Below are 19,425 nucleotides of genomic sequence, written 5' to 3'. Positions count from 1 at the left end.
ATCAATCCCACTGTGGCATCTTGGAGGCACCTCATGGCGGGAGGGGCACAGAAACAGCAACGGTGGGATGCTTGTCAAGTCTGGGAACTCCCGACTGGAGCCTCCATCTGTGTGCTCTTGAGAGGAGTTCCTAAAATTCCATTTTTTTTAGTTACTCTGTGGTCACACGTGGTGCGCTCCACTCACCAGAAGGAATACACAGCACAAATGCGCTATGGAAGTCAGAATACAGAAGGCACTGCGGTCTATGGGATGCCCATGCCACTTGCCCCTAAGCAGGTATGACAAGTGCCCCAAAGGCAAAGCACTAGATGATTTGGAGAGAAGTCCAAGGACTTTGATGGCAAAGAATGTTCCCATCCTGGCTCCAATTCTTACCAGCTATGTGATTGCTTTGGTCATTTGCCTAATGGCAACCCACTCCAGTATTCTTGCCTGGAGAATTCCATGGACAGAAGAGCCTGCTGAGCTACGATCCATGGGGTCACAAAGAGTTGGACATGACTGACCGACTAACACTCTCCAGATCCCTTCCCCATCCCGCCCCTACTCCGTCCCCAGGCTCCCTTCCCAGCTACAATCCACCAAGGCTCTGGGAGAAGGAGAGAAGCTGAGGATGGGAGGCATAGCCCCTCTCTCCAGGGTCCCAGCTCCTTGAATTCCGCCTGTTCTCTCTGCCCCTCCAGCCCCAGGACTGGCAGGTGGCTTCCTGAGGCTGGCTGTCTGGTTTCTTGGCTCACCTATATAATTAATTTCTTATATAAAATCTTCTGTTTGAAATATTTGTGCTTTCTAGTTCTTAAACCAAGCTCTGGACTGCTGCTTAGCCTCTCCAAAGAATTTTCTCAATAACGACAAACCTACCTCAACAGGGTTGTTTAAAGAACTAAAGACAGTGAGCGTAAACACAGAACAAGTAAATACCCCAAATGCTTTTCCCTTTTCTCACGAGGGACCCAAGCACAAGGTGCACGCTGAAGAGCAAATCAAAGAGCTTCAGAAGAGACCAAAGAGCCGTATCCCTCCTGGGTTCATTACAAGGAATCTTTTAAACCAATTTTCCTCCCAACCTCTCCCCTTTACTTCCAGAACCTTTTTTCCAAGTGAAAAGTAACCTGGGATCTCCACTGCCCTAAGGATCCTCCCAAACATGCAGCCTGGTAAAGAAGTTTCTAGCACACGGTGAACCTTTGTCTCTGCAGGAAAAGAAAGAACCTGATCCCACAGTTTGGTTCTTACTCTCGGCCTGGGCTCAGCTTGGGAGCCAAAGGAGGAAGAACACAGAAGCTGGGGGTGGGAGAGGAGCCCAGCTAGCACGAAATTCACTGTCCCGGCTCTTGTCCTCTGGAGCTGGTTTCTCAATGGACATTTTAATCATGTCTCATTGATAAGCCCCAAGAACAAAATGACGTCTTCAAAAACCGACAGTTTTTCCTAGTGCAAGAAAAAAAAATGACAGTTTTCATTTTTGGTGGTTTTCATTACCAGGATTGTAATGATTAAAATAATTTTGGGAGGGCTAGGTCAAAAACATTCAGGGTTCTTCAGTACTCTCTAACCACAGTAGCAAGACTCCCTTGCTTTAGGACTGTAAAACCAAGCAGCAAAACGCACCTGTTCCTAAGCTGACCCTCCGACACTGGGACACACCTCTTCCTATTCTGTTCACAGGAGGCCACAGAACCGGATCTACCCTTGCTCCCTGCAGTTCTGCAGGAATTCTGCAATCCAGAATTCCCTGGGGATAGGCTGGGCTCTGCCTCCAGGGGTGATACTACAATTCTGTGCTGAAGCCAAGCAGACAAAAGGCCGTCAAATCTTAAGTAAAGCAAATGTCTATACTGTTTATCAGCAGGCCACTCCAAACACACTCAACAGTGCCCATGCCTCCCACACAAACACGAGGGGTGGAGTGGCATTACCCACCCTGAACATTGGCTCTGTCCTGCAAAGGGGGGAAAGGGCATTTAATAGGAAGGATCACTCACTGAAATACAAGTCTGCACTGCATATAGCCTAAGTGTTAACGCCAAAATTCTTCTGTTTTAAGGTATCAATACTTTAAACACATATGTATATCATTCAGCACAAAATAAGAATAGTACTGCTTTTTAAATCATAAAGCAATAATAAGAGGGACATATTAAAAGAATTTCAAACTACTGATGACTAGAGTTAGAAAAGCAGACAGCTCTCGAAGGAAGACTAAATGTACCCCTCCAGTGGGTGATGGCCCGGGGAAGACTGGATCTGGGCTGCACACAAGAGGAGCCTAAAGTCTGAAAGAAATGGGTGCCGGCTTGGAGCACCCACTCCCTGCTGGGCCTGTTCCCACGCTGCCACAAGGCAGGGCTGAGACAGTTCCAGAAGGTCCTGAACCATACCTTCGAGTGTGATGCACAACACACACACACACACACAAACTCGCAAACAATTCAGAAATTAGCCCTAGTTTCCAAATGTGTAAACCGGAAACCATCCAGGTAAGTACAAATGGTAGCCACTGGGGTCAGAATATAAAGTTGACTTTACAAAGCATATACAGAGAATCAAAAAGCTGAGTTGCTAAAAGTGGCCTTGTAGATTGAAGTTTTTGTTTTTAAATATTTATTGGGCCACGCTGGGTCTTAGTTCTGAAACAGAGGAATCTTCTAGCTGTACCACGCAGGTTCTTAGTTGTGGCAGGTGAGCTCTAGCTCCCTGACCGAGGACTAAGCCCAGGCCCCCTGCACTGGGAGCTTGGAGCCTTTGCCCCTGGACTGCCAGGGGAGTCCCAGATTGAAGGTTTTGTTTTTTACTGGAGGAAGATAAGGAGGCCCAGGGATGCAGAGCTCGGAGCTTCGTTGGGGGAGGCAGTATCGCACCCCAGCTTCCAGGCTCTCCATCCTCCCCAGAGCCTCGCACTGGTCCTCACTGCCTTCTCTACATGACTCCCAAATAATCTACACTGCAGGTTATCAGTCACCACACTCCTGACCAAACAGAGGAATTCTACTAAAATTATCACCCAAATCTCCATGAGGGATTACAGAGCGCAAGTTATATTTACTGAATTTCAAACATTCACCAGGTGCCTTAAACGCAGTTCTCAGATGTAGGTTATTAATCTCAAGGCTGTGAAGGTCAGTGATCAAACATAAAAACACTTCCTTTCATGAATTAAGCAACATCCTAACCAGATTTTCTAAATCCCTACAGACATACCTTCCACGGGTACCAAGCACCGTGCCAACTCCTCCAGAACACTGGTTCTCAATCTACTTGCATGATGGAATTCCTTCAGAGGTTTGAAAAAGATACTGATGCCCCACCCACAGAGATTTTAATTTAACGAGTCATGTGGCCTGGGCATCAGTATTTGAAATATGGGTGGCGACTCTAACACACAGCACATTTTAAGAACCACTGCTAACAGGAGCAAAAATATATATCAAGTAGAAACAACCCAAATGGCCATGAACTGAGGAGGGGACAAATAATACGCAGTGTATCCATATAATGGAATAGTATTCAGCAATAAAATGTACAAAGTCCTGATATATGATACAATATGGTCAAACTATGTAAACATGTTAAGTTAAAGAAGCCAGCCACACAGAACCACCCAGGCTATGATTCCATTTATATGAAATATCCAGGAGACAAATCCATAGAGATAAGAGTATAATGAGTGGTTACTAGGAACTAAGAGAGCTGAAGGGAAATGGGGGTGGCTGCTGATGGGTCTGGGGTTTCCCCCTGGAGTGATGAGAATGTTCTAAAACTCACTGTGCTGATGGCGGGACACTCTGAATATACCCGGTCACCGCACTGCCCACTTTAAATGGTGGGCTGTATGCGGCTTACATCTCCTAAATCTATTTAAAGAAGAGACAAATGTAAATTCTCTGCCCAGCTCTCAAGGAACTTATAATCGAACTGTTAAGAACAGATACATGTATAAGACAGGTATCGGAGATTTTAAAAAGTGATTGAGGAGAACTGCCTAATGCAGAAAATAAACTCTTAAGTTTGGAAGAAGGCTTCAAAGCCAAAATCACCTGACAGTTTTCTTTTCTTACCCAATTCTTCTTCTCTGATTTGAAGAAAAGCAACGGAGAGGCTGGATCTCATCAGTATGCTGTCGATCTCACAGGGCTGGGAGTCTCAATTATCCACGTTTGTGAGAAAAAGAATGACTGATTAACACTGCCAGGGCATTTTTTTTAATCCTTCAGGATACAGGCTGTTGGGAATTCCCTGGTGGCCTGAGTGGTTAGGATTCAGGGCTTTCGCTGCTGGCCTGGGTTCAGTCTCTGGTCAGGGAAGATCCCTGCAAGCCATCCAGAGCTCCAAAACACCCAAACAACAATAACAACAGCAAAAGCAAAATACAGGCTGCTGATGAATGATAGTGACTTTCCATAATCAATAAGGTCTTTGAAGGATGGATTTGGTACTCTAAGTATCTCTTATGTCCTGGCTTTGTCTTCACTTCTACTGCAGTTTGGGCCAAATAAACTTAGATGCTCACACGCAGAGAAAGATTGTATAAGGCTCTGAAGGTGTTATATGCCAGGACATATGCCAGGACGCTCAGCCTGGTGCTCTGTGATGACCTAGGGGTGAGATGGGAGGGAGGTCCCAGGGGGAGGGGACGTATGTATACTTAGAGCCGGTTCACACTGCTGTTCAGCAGAAACTAACACAACACTGTAAGGCAATTATACTCCAGTTTTTAAAAAGTGCTTCCAATCCTCGATGTTCCTAAAATTCTTCATAATGATAGTTAAAAAGTGTTTACTGTGGCAGGGGCTGACACAGAGAAAACCCCAACTTTAGGCAAGATACGATTTTGTTTAGCAATCTTGCTTTGTCTTGGGGAGGAAAGTTAGTATAAGAACACTTGTATTTTTCTAATACTTTTTGGGAATGTTATACACTTGAATGTATTTTTTGCTCTCATTTCCAGAAAACATACCATTATCAATGAAAGATGCCTTGGTCTGTATCTTAGAGCCCTTTTAATAAATGTTTGTTAGAGCATATTTAAAAGCAGCTGGTAATTACATTTTTAAAACTCACAGATATCTTATTATCAGAACATAAACTCTATTCTCCATTCTACAGTAAACTTAAACATATAGCCATTGGTGAAGGAAGCTCGTTGAATATTGCCTTTAGTACATTTATCCTCCTATACCCTGCTATGTGGGCTTCCCCGGTGGCTCAGTGGTAAAGAATGTACCTGCCAATGCAAGAGACAGGGGTTCGATCCCTGACTCAAGAAGATCCCCTGGAGAAGGAAACGGCAACCCAGTTCAGTATTCTTGCCTGGGAAATCCCATGGAGAGAGGACCCCGCGGGGCTACAGTCCATGGGGTCGCAAAGTCGGACACAACTTAGCAACTAAAGAACGACAACCCTGCTGTGCAACAACAGATTCCAGCAAACTTTCAGAAGTGGCTGGGCCAGGCTTTTAAATGTGCTGGGAGTTGTCAGATTAATTTTTAGGCAAATTATCCACGGAATCCTAAAAACCCTGCAGCATCCTTAATTCAGACAAATAAGACAATAATAATTCAGAGAACAATCTGTTTAAAGATAAGGACTAAGAAATAAAGTATTTAATTTTGAAATGTACTAGTCACAAAACCCCAAGAAGGCTTCAGTTTGAGCCCTTATGCCTGCTTCAATTCAGAAATGCCGCAACAGGAGATGAGTGTTTAATTTGAACCAACAGGTTTCCACTAGTTGTGTTCAACTCAAATTCTCCCCATTCTCTCCACTTTCCTTCAACCAGGATTAACCCTGTCTGTCCCACTCTTCACCATACTCACTACCAAACATCTTCATTACCAAACTTATTTTTAACCAATATTTCCAGATAAAAAGAGACAATGGAACAGGAGAATGTACCAACTGACAAGGCAAATAAAATTAAAGCCACCAGGAGCTAAGAGATGTGAAAAACGGTCCCTGAAAAATGTAAGGCAGAATCTCAGATACTGCTGAAATATCAGAAATTTTAAAAACTATTATTAAATTAAGAAATGGTCCTGCCTCTCTAAATCAAACCCCGGTAGGCCTCTTAGTCTTCTTTAAAAGTTTCCCATGCGGTAGGTCCAATGACTGGTTGTATTTACTTTCACTGTATTCAAGGTCGACCTCACCCCTCACAAACAGTTATTCAATTTCTTGGTAACTGGAAAAGCTGCAAAGATTAATCTTTTAAATTCCTACCTGTCCTTCTTGTAGTTTTTCTTGATTTGTCCATTTTTTCAAGTATAAGAGTTTCCTTCTGTTTAAAGTTAACTAGTCTTGGTCCACTTCGGAAGTGGGGTCCTTCTACCAGGGTTTGAATCCCACCTCTGCCACTCAATAGTTAAGTCACTTTAACCAGGACCCAGGCCCCTGGCTGCTTTATGCCTCTTTCCTCACCTAGAAACTGGAGACAGTATTTCCTACAGGGTGACTGTGAAATTATACATGTGAAGCAATTATCATACTGCCTGGCACACAAGTGTCCAATAACTCATCTACGATTATTTTAGTGCCAAACTCCTCCTGAATCCGAGATTTTGCACTGACGAGTTAACCCCAGATGAAGGAAAAATCAAAGAAGAAATATTATTTACGCAAACCCCCCTTTAAATGTGTTTCACCAATAGAGAGGAAATTCCCAGGGGAAAAAAAAGTGCTTCTAGCCCACAAAGGTTTCTTTTTCTCATGCAGCTCTGTAAGTATAATTCGTCCTGAATAAAAATAAAAATAAATAATGTATTTGGCTTTCAATTCTTCCCGGTTATCCTAAAGAAAGTTAGATTTTGGGGCTTCCCCTCCCAGCACTGTTTATAAAAACCCAAGTTGACAAGAAAGAGTCCAAAATGACCCAAGCTACTTTTAATGCAGGAAGACTCAGTTACATTTTTATCCTCCTACGATCTTTCACAATCTCTCAAGAGGTTTTTTTCCAAATATCTAAAAAGTCAAGTTGTTCTTTGCTCAACCTTCTGGAGATGAGAGGGATGCCCTATTTTTCTTTAAAAGTTACCTTATCTAGTCCAAGATCAACTTCATTCCTCATATGCAAAAATACTTTCTCCAAGACAGCTTTGAAAAGGGTAATGGATGATTCCTTCCAGAAGCTAATGGAAATTCAGAATGTAAAACTCCACTGCTCTTCATCAACACCTCCTCTGCACAAAGGGGGGAGAACTTTTACCCCTGTACCACCTCGCACCTGGTGTTTCTTTGACAAAAGGTTAGAATCCACTTAAGACTCTGTCCAAATCTTCCTGGACTACAAAGATTTAATACGAATCTTAGTTACAGACACGACATTAACTCTAACTTTTATTCCATTTTCTTTTATAGTCTTCACATATGCAAACTGAGGTCTGATTACAAAGGGTGGAAAGGGAGTTACCTTAACAAACATAATTGGAAAGTACACATTTAAAAGAAAAAGCAGTAAAGATGTTTTACCCACCTTTGTATACAGAATGTTAAATTATATAGTTAAGAAAGAAAAAAAACTTCAGTAATATAACACTCTAGGCTACATTCCTGAATCTAGGAAAACTAAAGTCTATTAGCATCATATATCCTTTGGTCATACAGATTATTAAAGAAATGGCTATAGGGATTGAACAGCAGCTAAATCGGAAAGCACAATTTACTTCTTCATATCGTGGGGAGGAAGGAATACAATCTTACTCATTACTGGGGGAAAGTTCAAGACAAACAGCTTCAAAGGGAAAAAAAGGCACAATCAGTACATTGTCAATAACTCAAAACCTTACTTCAGGATTAGTCTAAAGCTTGATGTTTAAGAGCTTAAATATATTTACCGTTCCTATTAGGTTACACATTTCCTTGAACTAAATATTTTTCCAAAGAACGCATTCACACACACAAATTGGAAATTATCTCCTTTAAAAAGTCCCTACAAAATATATACAGAAACTTGTTTCCACATTTGCGATATTTACAGAACTTGTTAGCAAAGCTTTATGAGACACAGCTGTCCCACCCTCTGCCCTCTCAAAAGAAGTAACATACTAGGAAAGCAATTGAGGCAAATTCTCAAACAGAAAGGGAAAACTACATAAAGCACGCAAAAGAGAAACAATGTATGAAAGCACAAAATTTAGTAACAGCCTAAAAACAACAGAAATGCTAATCTACACTCGAAATTCTTACCCTTGACAGCAAAGAACAGAATATCCTGCCTTACACATTTTGGAATTGTAATTCCGAAACGCTAAATCCAAAGACAAAGCCGCCCTGGGGAAAATAACAATTGCGCAACAGATCAACAGCTCCAACTTGTCCCTTGGCCTCGGCGCGGCAAGGTTTGCACGCTACAAAGCAGGAAAGGGCCCACTGAGGGCTGCCGTGACAGCCAACCGGCCACTGTCACGGCGCCGGGACCACGCTCGCGGCGTGCGCCACCGGGAGACACAGCTCCGGGATTGAGAAGCCGCGGGGAGCTGGGGGGAGGTGGGGGGAGCGAAGCCGCGTCGGACTTCAGAGTCCACCGCCCCGCCCGCCCTTGCCGGCGTATTGCTAGGGGCCGACTCAGAGTTCTACGAGTCCGAACCTTTCCCTCCGGGCGAGGCAGCGCTCAGGGCAGGGTTCGATCGCGGTACGTCGGGGAAACCGAATACGCTGGGCGCTTGGTGACCTCCGCCTGCCCCCACCCTGGGAGCTGGGCATTTTCGCCAAGTGACCTAAGGGCGATCGCAAGGCTGGACTGATTGATCACTCTGCCTAGGAGAACCCTCAGCAGGGTAACAGCGCCGCGGATCGCGCCCTCGGAGGTCTTGGGCAGAGGGGCAGCGGCAGACGAGGGGTTCCAGGTCCCAGCCCGGAGACCTCAGTTCCCCCGAGAGCGGCCCCGTGACTAGGCACATTTTTGCCGGCTCCGAGGCGGGGGAGCGGCGCAGCCCCGGAAGGGCCGGGCCGCGCCGGCTCAGACCGCCAGCGTCCGCCCTCTCCTACCCGGTTGCCTCCCTGCCGCTCAAACTCGGAAAGGGGGCCGGCCGCGGCTCCAGCGTCTCGGCTCCGGCGACCCGGGACGCGGTTAGAGACGCCCTTCGCCCCCACGCGCTCTGGCGTAGCCCCCCACCCCCAACCCTATAGCCCTCGGGGGCTGCGGGCGCGTTGTCAGTCACATCATTCGGCCGCGCCCCCCATACCCCTCGCCACCCTTGGGGTCGCCACTCCCCTCCCCCGGCCGCAGCTCAAGCGCGGCGGCTCTGGTGCGCGCGCGGCCGCTGCAGTCCGAGCTCCGGCCACAGACGGGGAAAGAGGCCGATGCGGCTGTCCCTCCCGGGCCGCGGATCCCTCGCGCCCCTGCTCCCGTCCTGGCACCACCTGCTGGGACGGCAGTCCCGGCGGCGGCAGCTCCAAGTCCATCATGCTGAGCTGAGGACGGTGCTTTGAGGCTCCCCGACGACGGCCCTGTTCCGGCTGCCGAGGCTTGGAGCGGACACGGCGGTACTGGTGGCGGCGGCGGCTCCTGGGGGATCCTAGGAACTCGCTTCTCCCTGACTTGGCCGGAGTCGCCGACCGGGCTCTTGCCCCGCTCCGCCTCCCGCCCCCCGAGGGCGGGGCAAGAGCCCAGGCCCTTCCTTCCCCAGCCGGCCGCGCGGGCCGAGCTTCCGAAAATCCCCCACCCTCGCCGGGGCTGACGCAAGAAGCTGGCCGTCCTGGGTCGGGAAAGAGTTGCGGGCGGGGGTCTCAGGGGCGGCTGCGGGCTGGCAGAGTGCCTGGAGGAGGGCCCCCGTAGCTCCCCGGGCTCCACTCTCAGTTTGCCCTTCCGGCGAATGCAGCCATCGCTCCCCGCCCGCGGGATTAAGAGTTGTTTGCCGAAGGTCGCTGGGGTTCGGGTGCTTTGAAACAGTTTAAACAGTTGAAACAAACACGCTTGGAGACTCGGCAAAGGCGATGGTATCGGAGCTGCGCCTCCCTGCTTTGGATTTGCAGAACCTTGCCCGGCTTTATCTCTCCCCACCGCCCGAGAGTGGCGCCAGCCCCGGGGGTGGGGGCCGGAAGCCGGGACCTGGGCCCAGCGCCCCGCGAGCTGCCCTTTCGCTCCGGTTCAGCCAGTGAGACTGGCCTGGGGGAAAAGTGGACCGCGCGGGGAGCTCGTGCTCCCAGTCACCCTGATCGCCCTCCACTTACTCCCACGCCTTGCACTCTCGCCAGGCTTCAGTCGCCGAGGGCAAACGGAGAAGTCTCTTTGGATCGAAGAGTGGTCGATGTTGCCCACCCGGAGCATTCTCTTCCCACCAGAGTGCACACGCCACACCATAGACGGCGATTTTTAACCCCGTTCGATATTACAAACGTGTCATAACCTCTAGAAGTTTTCATGTACTCAAGATACGATTTTAAAAACAAAAACGCAAAAAAAAAACAAAAAAAACAAAAAAAAAACACAAGTTATAAAACTGTGTAGTGTGGACCCGTTCTGTGAAAGTGTGTACATAGGAAAAAAAAAAGTTCTTCAAAATATTACTAGTAATATTAATAGTTGCAGGACCTTGAATGATTTTTATTTTTCTCTTTGTTACTTTATGTTTTAAATCTACAATGAATGTGTATTATTCACTGCACATTAAAAACAGTTATTTAAAAAGTAGTCAGTGCCCAGAGCAAACTTCAAGTACTTGAAAACAGAAATATTGTGAAATCTTATGATTTAAAAAAGAATAGAGAAATGATTTAGTTTTGTTTTCTCTTATGCAACAGCACTCTTTCTAGCTCTTTAACAAACCTGGTTTTCAGTTTCTGACTTCTTCGAATTATGCAAAACCAGGTGGAGTAGACAGTGTCTGGCACTGGTTTTACTATTTCATTCAAAAACCTGACGCCAAAAAAAGAGAAAGAAAACCATAAAAGCCTGACTACAGCAGACCAACGCCCCCAAAGCTGCAAAGAACTTACTTTCTCTCGGTTGCATAATTTGACACTCCCAGGACTTACCTGTTGATTTATATGTTCGAATATTTCTTAAGGTAAGTGAAGCCTAAATTAATTGCTTGTAACTGAAGTAAGTTTCTTCAATTTGAATTAAACTTTCAGCTGTTAAGTGAGAAGCCCGCAAAATGATCTGTGCACTAACAAAAAGTTCAGGAGAAGTGATTTACAGTGAACCTGATATGGAATATTCAGAGACATTATGAAATGACATTTCTGCGTCAAAGAATGGCACCAGAGTATATTGCTAACAATTCAAGTTACTTATTAAAATTAGTACATGGAGAAGGTAGACAGAGAGCCCAGGAGGCAGGCGATAACAAAGTCATATACGACATGATGGCTGCTGTCCAGCGGCTTATAAAATTTGGTATTTCCTTGTTGGGCAACAAATTTCCGTTGAGTTTAGACTGAATAAAATAAACTTTACTTTTGCAAAACTGCAATTACTGGGAGTATATTATTTCAGGCACCTGCAGAGTACATATTTTCAAAGGGAGGAGGACAATAGGATAGGAGTCTGAACATGTTTAAGAAAAATTAAGGAAACAAAGCTGTTTGGCATTAAATGGGGATTCAGCACAAGAGGAGGAAACCTCAGTCTCGGACCACCTACATCAAGGAGGTTCCTGGTCTTTGCAGAACTCTGATGCAAGATATATCCATGTGAGAAACGAGGCCTTGCCCTCTAAACTTAAATGTAGTGCCATGAAGGCACAGATACTGTGCACCGAGGAGTTCCAGGATGCTAGTTTTTCTCTCCTGTCCTGTTGCCATGGGAGTTATTTTACCATCAGCTCTCCTTGCTATTTTATTTTCCCCCTCAATTGGCTTCACATTCTACTAACCTGTGTATGTTTCTATTTATATCTGAATTCTTTGCCATCCTTAGAAAGAGAACCCTCCAGGTACGCTTGAGATGCGTGACCAAGTTTTAATACTTAGTTCCGGAACTGTCATAAAAAACAAGCATCATCAGGTAAGCCTTCCAAGTATGCAAAGTTTGGATAACAGTGATGCAATGACCCATTTATTTCACCTTCTCCGTGATCTAATCTGCCAAATTTGCAAGACCCAAGAAAGTACCTACTGTTTTCAAAGTCCTCCATCACCTTGAGGCTTCTTCCCTCTGCTTATTCCTTTTCATTGTACTCCATGTTTCACCAAGAAAGTATCCAAACTCCCTTGGCATTATTGTTAAAATTCTAAATTTGTACAGCCTCCAGTGGGAGCAGATCCAGTAGCTAGTTTGCCCAGATGGCACTGAGTGAACTGCCCCTCCTCGCGTGTTGCTGTGCTTGTGTAGTCCCCCACATTGCACCAAGGCTGGCCCGGAGACTTGCTGTAACTTACGGGAGGCCGGAAGTGACGCTATGCCAAGTCTCCACTAAGCTTTAAAAGGGCCTGACGGCTTTGAATTTTACAGTCTTAGAAGTCAGCCATCATGTAAGAAGTCTGACTATCTTTGTGGGAAGAGAGGCTGTGGGGAAAAGCCCTGGGGGGTGAGACTTCAAGTGGAAAGAAGCAGCTATGTGAACCAAGGCACCAGACATATGAGTAAAGAAACCAGACTAGCTCATCTAGCCGCCCAGTTGAACCCCAGGAGACCTCAGCCCCAGCTGCTATCTGACTGCAACCGTATATGAGAGACTCCAAGCAAGACCAGCAGAAGACTGCCTGGGTGAGCCCAGTCAGCCCAGAGAATTGTGAGAGATTATAATAAATTGTTTTTAGCCACTACATTTTGGGTCTGTTTCACAGCAATAGATAACCAAACAGCATATATTGAATATCAAAGACAAGTTTTCTCCTGGCTGCTTTTTGTTTGTTAACAATTATTGGCGTCACATATAGGGATGGTACTTTGCAGTTTAACAAGAGTCTCAAACCCTCAGGAGCAATTGACAACCCTGTGAATGAAGAAGGTATTTTTCCTATGTTATACCCTCTTCACTGCTGCATACAAAGTAAATCACCTCATCACAGTATGTATCAGTATCACACCATTAGACAGATGATGGTGAGATAGTCTCTTTATGCAAATACACTTAAGGAACACATATTCCATCCGTTAAGTAGATTGAGGTATAAATGCATACAGAGATTTTGGCCCTAACATGACCTCATTTATCCCAGTTATGTAACATCCTTGCTGGGTATCTGCTGAGGGAATTTGAACTTCAGGAGCATCATGCCCAGTGGATAAACTAAACTCCAGTACAGTAGTGTTCAAAATAATAGGCGTATTAGTTTAAAAACACACCCATAACATTGGTTCCTTGGTGAGCGCACACCTCACTGTGCAAGCTACTAACACAAAGAGTTGTATATTACCAAAGCCAGTTTTAACTCTTGTAGTTTCCTGCTCATAATAGAATGAGTACCCTACAGGAACTGCAGTGCAGTGTGTGAAGAGAAAAACCTGGAAGTTTAAAAGACTGCTTTTGAATTATGTATGTTGATACCAACATAAAAATATATGCATAGGAAAAAAAAGACAAACATACACATTCCAAAATGTTAACCACAATTATTCTGATTAAGTTACAAATGCTTTTTATTTTTTCTCATTTTCACCTGCCTGCATTTTCCTTAAAAAATATATTACTTTTATAGTAATAAGCAGGAAAAAAAGTTGTGTTGGGGTACAGAGGTAAAGGAGGAACCCTTGCTTTTCTCCCAAGACACTGGGTCCATTTCATTTTCAAATTGAATTTTAACCACAAGATTTACAAATATTTCCATTCTGTGTTTACTAGAGAGGAGCCTGGAGAATTTGACCACATCTTTAAGTGTAGTTGTAGTAAGGGTCTAAAGATCTTTTGCTCTTTCAATCTGCTGCTATATTTGCAAAGTTTCGCTCTGCAGAATAGGAGCCCCCAGATAAAGATGGCATGTTAAGAGTACATAGAGAAGTGCAGGATCCAAGTGATGTGCAAAGTTGTTCATACATAATGTTGCTGTATGGGGAAATTAGAGTACAGGAAAACACGCCTAGAGCTATGACTGCAAGACTGGTTACCAAATATTAATAATGGATTTTGAATATCAGATACTTCTCACTTTCATCCTTGTACTGTTCTGGATTGTTCAAAGATTTACAGTATGTATTTTCAGAATTTGGGGGAAATCCACTAACCTGTTTTCATTTTGGACAAATAAAAGGCAAAATGCAATAATGTAAGAGCAGAATATCCTCATGGACAGGCCTTGTAAAGTCTTTAACACTCAGAGGCTGGAATGTGAAAAAGGGAAGTAAGATTTGCCAACATACTTCTTTCTAGTGCAGACTATCATTTTGACCTTTGAGTAATATTGGAATTAAAAGAACCCTTAGAGATACTCTGTCTCAAAGATGGCAAGTATGTTTTACTTTGGTTGCTAACTCTAAATGATGGGTAGTGACTACCTAGGATGTTTTGCTGAGAGGAATTCAGAAGCAGCTTCCTAATTCGGGTAGAAAAATTTCAGTGATCGACTAACAATGTCTGCCAGGGGCACAGACAGATAGGAATGTCAGTATATGTCATGTGTTTTTCCTCCCTGATCTAATCCAGCTCTCTACTTTTACATTTGAAGAAATTGAGGGGGTGAAGTGTTTACCAGTGAGCACAGAACTAGCTTTTGGCAGAGCCAGGAGTAGAAGAACATTTATGTTCTTCCACCAAGATGAATTGATTTGGACTTCTGAAGGCATATCTAGCACTGGACCAGAACTAAAGCCTCAGATACAAATGTTATTTACATGTCAGCACCTTATTTTTGGAAGAGGTTAATAACCTAGTTTATTAATAATAATTATTCCATATATTTTATAAACATTCCCTATAAATCATGACTATATGATTAGTCCCCATATTATAAATCAAAAGACTGCAAAACAATGAAATGAATTGCTCAAGGCTCAAGAAAATTATTTTATTTCAAACCGGCTGGACCTAAAGCCCAGAACTCCGTCCACTCTAGGTCAGATCTCTGCAGAGTCCCTTAGCTGTGCTGTATTTACTGAGAGTACCCACAGCAGAGGTCCCTGAAGATTACATTTTTCCACATTTCGTTTAATTAATTCCCCATAGGCTGAATGATAAAGTATTTTTCACTAGAGAGAAAGCTTGCAAACAAATATGATAACAGGCTTTCCACATGTAAGAACCTCAAAGTGAAGTGTAAGAAGAAACTAAATGGGCTATTTGGAACTTCATCTTCTCTGTGTAATGACAAGGTTTTAATTTTTCTGTTTTAATGAAAAGGTCTAAGAACAAGGTATAAAATGTACTGACAAGACTGTAAGCTATTGTACCCTTCTACTTCGTCCAACAAATTAAATTTCTCTGGCTGTATGCTTCTTAAAAAGCCTAACATGCAGGTAACTTTAATGTCAGTTTAGAGCTATCTCTCCTCAAAAGATTCAGGTACTAGTTCATTACATTTTCTTTATTCTGATGAAAAATAAATTATTTCAGAATTTGGAGTTTATAAACTTTCAAAAGTCTATGATGGCAAATGTATGAATTCACTTGCCTTTTTGAATTTACACTGTGGGCCATGCACTTTATATGGATTGTTTCATTTAATCCTTTCAGAAAACCAATGACATAGGTGCATTATTGTGCTCATGCTCAGTCCTATCCGACCCTTCAATCCCATGGACTATAGCCCACCAGGCTCCTTTGTCCACAGGCTTTTACAAGCAAGAATACTGAAGTGGGTTGTCATTTCTTCCTCCAGAGGATCTTCTGTACCCAGGGATCCAACGTGTATCTCCTGCATTCGCAGGTGGATTCTTTACCACTGAACCACCTGAGAAGCCCATAGGTATATTACTACCCTCTTTAGAAATGAGGAAAATGAGGCTTAGTGAGGTTAGCTAATTTTATTTATGGTCAAACAGTTAGCAAGTAGCTGAGCAGGTCACTCTGGCTCTAAAGTTTTTAAGCATGCAGATTTGCTGTCTGATGGATGTTTAAAAGAATGGCAAGGGTTAATTAGGGAACTCAGGAAAAAATGTTTTCTGAGATGTTTTGCCAAACATTATCCAGATAATTCATTCATTTAAAAAATAACAGTTGATGAAGGGCACCATGCTGTGCATTAGAGGGAAGACCAAGATGAGTTAAACTTGGATTCTACTCTCAAAGTCCTTATAGTCAAGTAATAAAACTTTACAATTGACCATAGCCAGTAAGTGGTGAATGCCACAAAAGGGTAGTCTATCCAACTTAATGGCAGAGGTCACGGTTGATTCTTCCTTTTTAAGAAAAATCAGGACTTAGGTGCTTCCGCTGCTGCCCTTCGGTGACCGCCGCCACCCCTGCCCTGCTGTGCCTGCCCTGCCACCGCCGCAGCCTCGGGACCGGCTGTATGATTAGGCCTCAGTTTTCAATGAGCAGATATATTCCTCAGTTCTGTGGTGTTCTCGGTCACACATTTATGAAGTTTCTGAAGGGCAGTGGAGATAACTGCCAGGCACAGCATGACCTCTGTGCAGACAGGTGAACTGCAGAAATTCATTACTGCTCCACCACGAAGCCCCCAGAAGACTGGTTAACCTGGACACAGAAGTGTTGAGTTGAAATCCACAGAGCATTTTTTACAAGAGTTTTGACCTGGATGGGGTAGACTTCAGTACTCTTCCTTTCTATTGGCTCAGTATTACTGGATTGAAGAACTGCTGCTTCTTGTTAAGAGGTTCATTCATTCATTACTCCCAATTTCATACTCAAAAGCACTGAGAATTTCCAGTGGAGTATATCGAAGGTGACTCAGTTTCTTCGCATCATTTCTGCATTCAATTTTTTAAATTGTTTCACATCCCTATTGAGTTAACTAAATTAACTTGGCTCGAATGAACCCCCAGCTCCTGTAGAAGTTACATACACATGAGATTTCTTCTTACACATAACCCAACTAATGCGACCTTAAACAAATTTATAGAGGAACTTAAGAAGTTCCACTATAGTAAGAGTATGTGAAGCAACTTGTGCCACTACTCCTTGTGGAGAAAGAAGGCATCCGTGTGCTCAGGTGGCCTTTGGATGATGGCGCACCACCATCTAACCAGATTGTTGATGATTGGTTACGTCCTGTGAAAACTAAGTTTCGTGAAGACCGTGGTTGTTGTATTGCTGTTCATTGTGTTGCAGGCCTTGGCAGAGCTCCAGTCACCCTAGCACTAACTGAAGGTGGAATGAAATATGAAGATGCAGTACAGTTCATAAGACAAAAGTGGCGAGGAGCTTTTAACAGCAAGCAACTTTTGAATTTGGAGAAGTATCATCCTAAAATGCGGCTGCACTTCAAAGACTCCATTGGGCATAGAAACAACTGTTGCATTCAGTGAAACCAGGGTGTGTGATGCCATTGCTTAGAAGTGGAACCTGAGACAGGATGGAATTTGTTGTATATAGTAGAGAGCCTGTTGGCTTGGTGAATAAGTATAATGAAGCTTCCATAGGAGTGTTGAAGAGCAGTTTTACCAGGCCACAAGCCTGGCAGAATTGCAGACTCTGTTCAGGTTATGATCAACCTATCTGGATACGAGTAAAGAATTCATGCTGTTCAGCATTTAAAATGTGCTTATAATTTGTACCAGTTGACCCTTCCTGAAATCATGCAGTATTGAGTCATATCTTTAAATCTGTTTCCATGCCAGAATCTTATCAATATGTAAGAAATTTAGAAAGACTAGGTGCCAAAATACCCAGCACAATACTTGTATATTTTTAGTATCATATAGAACAAATCCCAGGAACTATGAGCACTCTGGACCTTGAGTGGTTTATTCCTTGCATCATTTCAAACACAGAAAGTAGGGCCTATGAGGTTTGCTCACAGTATGTTTACATCTCCCATACTCATACCAGTATACATCAGATTTGCTCCCTTTTTAATTAACCAAGTCTTACAGTGATGATTTAATATCTTTCTATAAATCTCATTTTGTGTTGTAGAAGGCCTCCATTTTGAAAATCTACATTGTACAGAAGCACATGTCTTTAATGTCTCCAGACAAAAGCCTTACAGTTCATTTTAATGTTTGTACTTTGGGGTGCAGCTTCCAGGGAGGGCCTGAAAACAGAATGGGAGGGGGCTATTAAGTATTTTTAGTAAAACATTGCCTTTGTCTTGTGCAGAACATGTAGAATATGCACTTTAATTTAGTAAGTATTTCTTAAAAGGTACAAATACTTTGTTATTGTAACTAAAACAATTCTTAGTCAAAATTTCTGAAATTCTTGTAATTTTTTCCATACTTACCTGAAGTTGTTTACCAACTTGGTTTTGTTTGAAGTGTGATTCCCAGCCTCTCTTGCAAAAAAAAAGTGGGTTTCTGCTAAAGAATTAAACAGACATTTAATATTTTATATACCTTTTGAGCTGTGTAACTTAATATTTGGATACTTTACAATTTGTTTTATTATGTAATTGATAAAATGGTGATGTGTATTAACATTAGCTCAACTATTTATTTATATTGTCCAGGAACATGTGGTAATAGTACCGTGAAGAAATAATTTGTCAGTGTTCACCAGCTTGTAAAAATCTAGTGCAAGAGCTTAAACATTAAATAAATGATGAAATGCAAAAAAAAAAAAAAGAAAAATCAACACAATGATTTTTTTGTAAGACAGTTTTATTGAGGTATAATCAACATGTAAGTGGCATAAATTTCAAGTATACAACTTGATAAGTTTTGATATATATATATATATATATATATATATATATATATGAAGCCATCAACACAATTAAAATAATGAATGTAAGTATTATCCCCCCAAATTTGCTCATGTCTCCTTTAATTCCTGCTTCTCTCTGTTCCCCCATCCCATCTGTAGGCAACCAGTCATCTACTTTCTGCATCTATTAATTAGTTTGCATGTTCTAGAATATTATCAGTGGGCTTGTCCAATATGTACTCTTTTTAAATCTAGCTTACTTTGCTCTGCATAATTGAGGTTCATATATGTTGTTGCATGTATCCATAGCTAGTTCCTTTTTATTGTAGAGTAATATTCATTGTGAGGATATACTTCTGTTTGCTTATCCACTCACATGTTGATAATATATTGGGTTGTTTGCATTTTTAAACTTGTGAAACATGCATGTGTAAGTCTTTGTATAGATATACATTTCATTTCTTTTGGGTAGATACTTAGGAGTAGAATAGCTGGGTCATATGGTAGGAGCATGATTAACTTTTATAAGAAACACTAGACCTTTTCCTAAGTGTTTATACCATTTTACATTTCCACTGGCAACCTAATAAGAATTTTAGTTCCTTCATATCCCTTCCAAGATTACTTGATATTATTAATATATATTATAATTAATATTTAATATATAGTGTATTTATATATGCACACATGTATATGTGACACATGTAATTATTAATAAATATGTGCATATGTATATACTTTTCATTGAATTCACATCTCCCAATGACTAAAGATGATG

General features: G+C 42.8%; 1 protein-coding gene and 1 pseudogene across 4 annotated transcripts in view; one reads left to right on the top strand and one right to left on the bottom strand.

The window, feature by feature from the left end:
- NFE2L2 (NFE2 like bZIP transcription factor 2) overlaps window positions 1-9,564 on the bottom strand; it is a 33,145-nt gene extending 23,581 nt beyond the window's left edge. The window contains exon 1 of one of the 4 annotated variants that reach the window (XM_006051425.4): window positions 9,361-9,564. In XM_006051425.4, coding sequence (XP_006051487.3) covers window positions 9,361-9,405 — 45 coding nt within the window. In that variant the 5' untranslated portion in view covers window positions 9,406-9,564. Of the gene's footprint in view, window positions 1-8,184; window positions 8,475-8,584; window positions 9,115-9,360 lie in introns of those variants that run through there. The other 3 variants (XM_044933262.2, XM_006051426.4, XM_006051427.4) reach the window with 3 other exon arrangements.
- A 6,189-nt stretch (window positions 9,565-15,753) lies between these two features.
- LOC102406555 lies at window positions 15,754-18,571 on the top strand (annotated as a pseudogene).
- Window positions 18,572-19,425: the final 854 nt, after the last annotated feature.

Source organism: Bubalus bubalis, chromosome 2 (genome assembly GCF_019923935.1).
Source record: "Bubalus bubalis isolate 160015118507 breed Murrah chromosome 2, NDDB_SH_1, whole genome shotgun sequence".
NCBI lineage: Eukaryota > Metazoa > Chordata > Mammalia > Artiodactyla > Bovidae > Bubalus > Bubalus bubalis.
The sequence above is the reverse complement of the archived record's forward strand: the minus strand, read 5'-3'. Positions and strand labels throughout refer to the sequence as shown.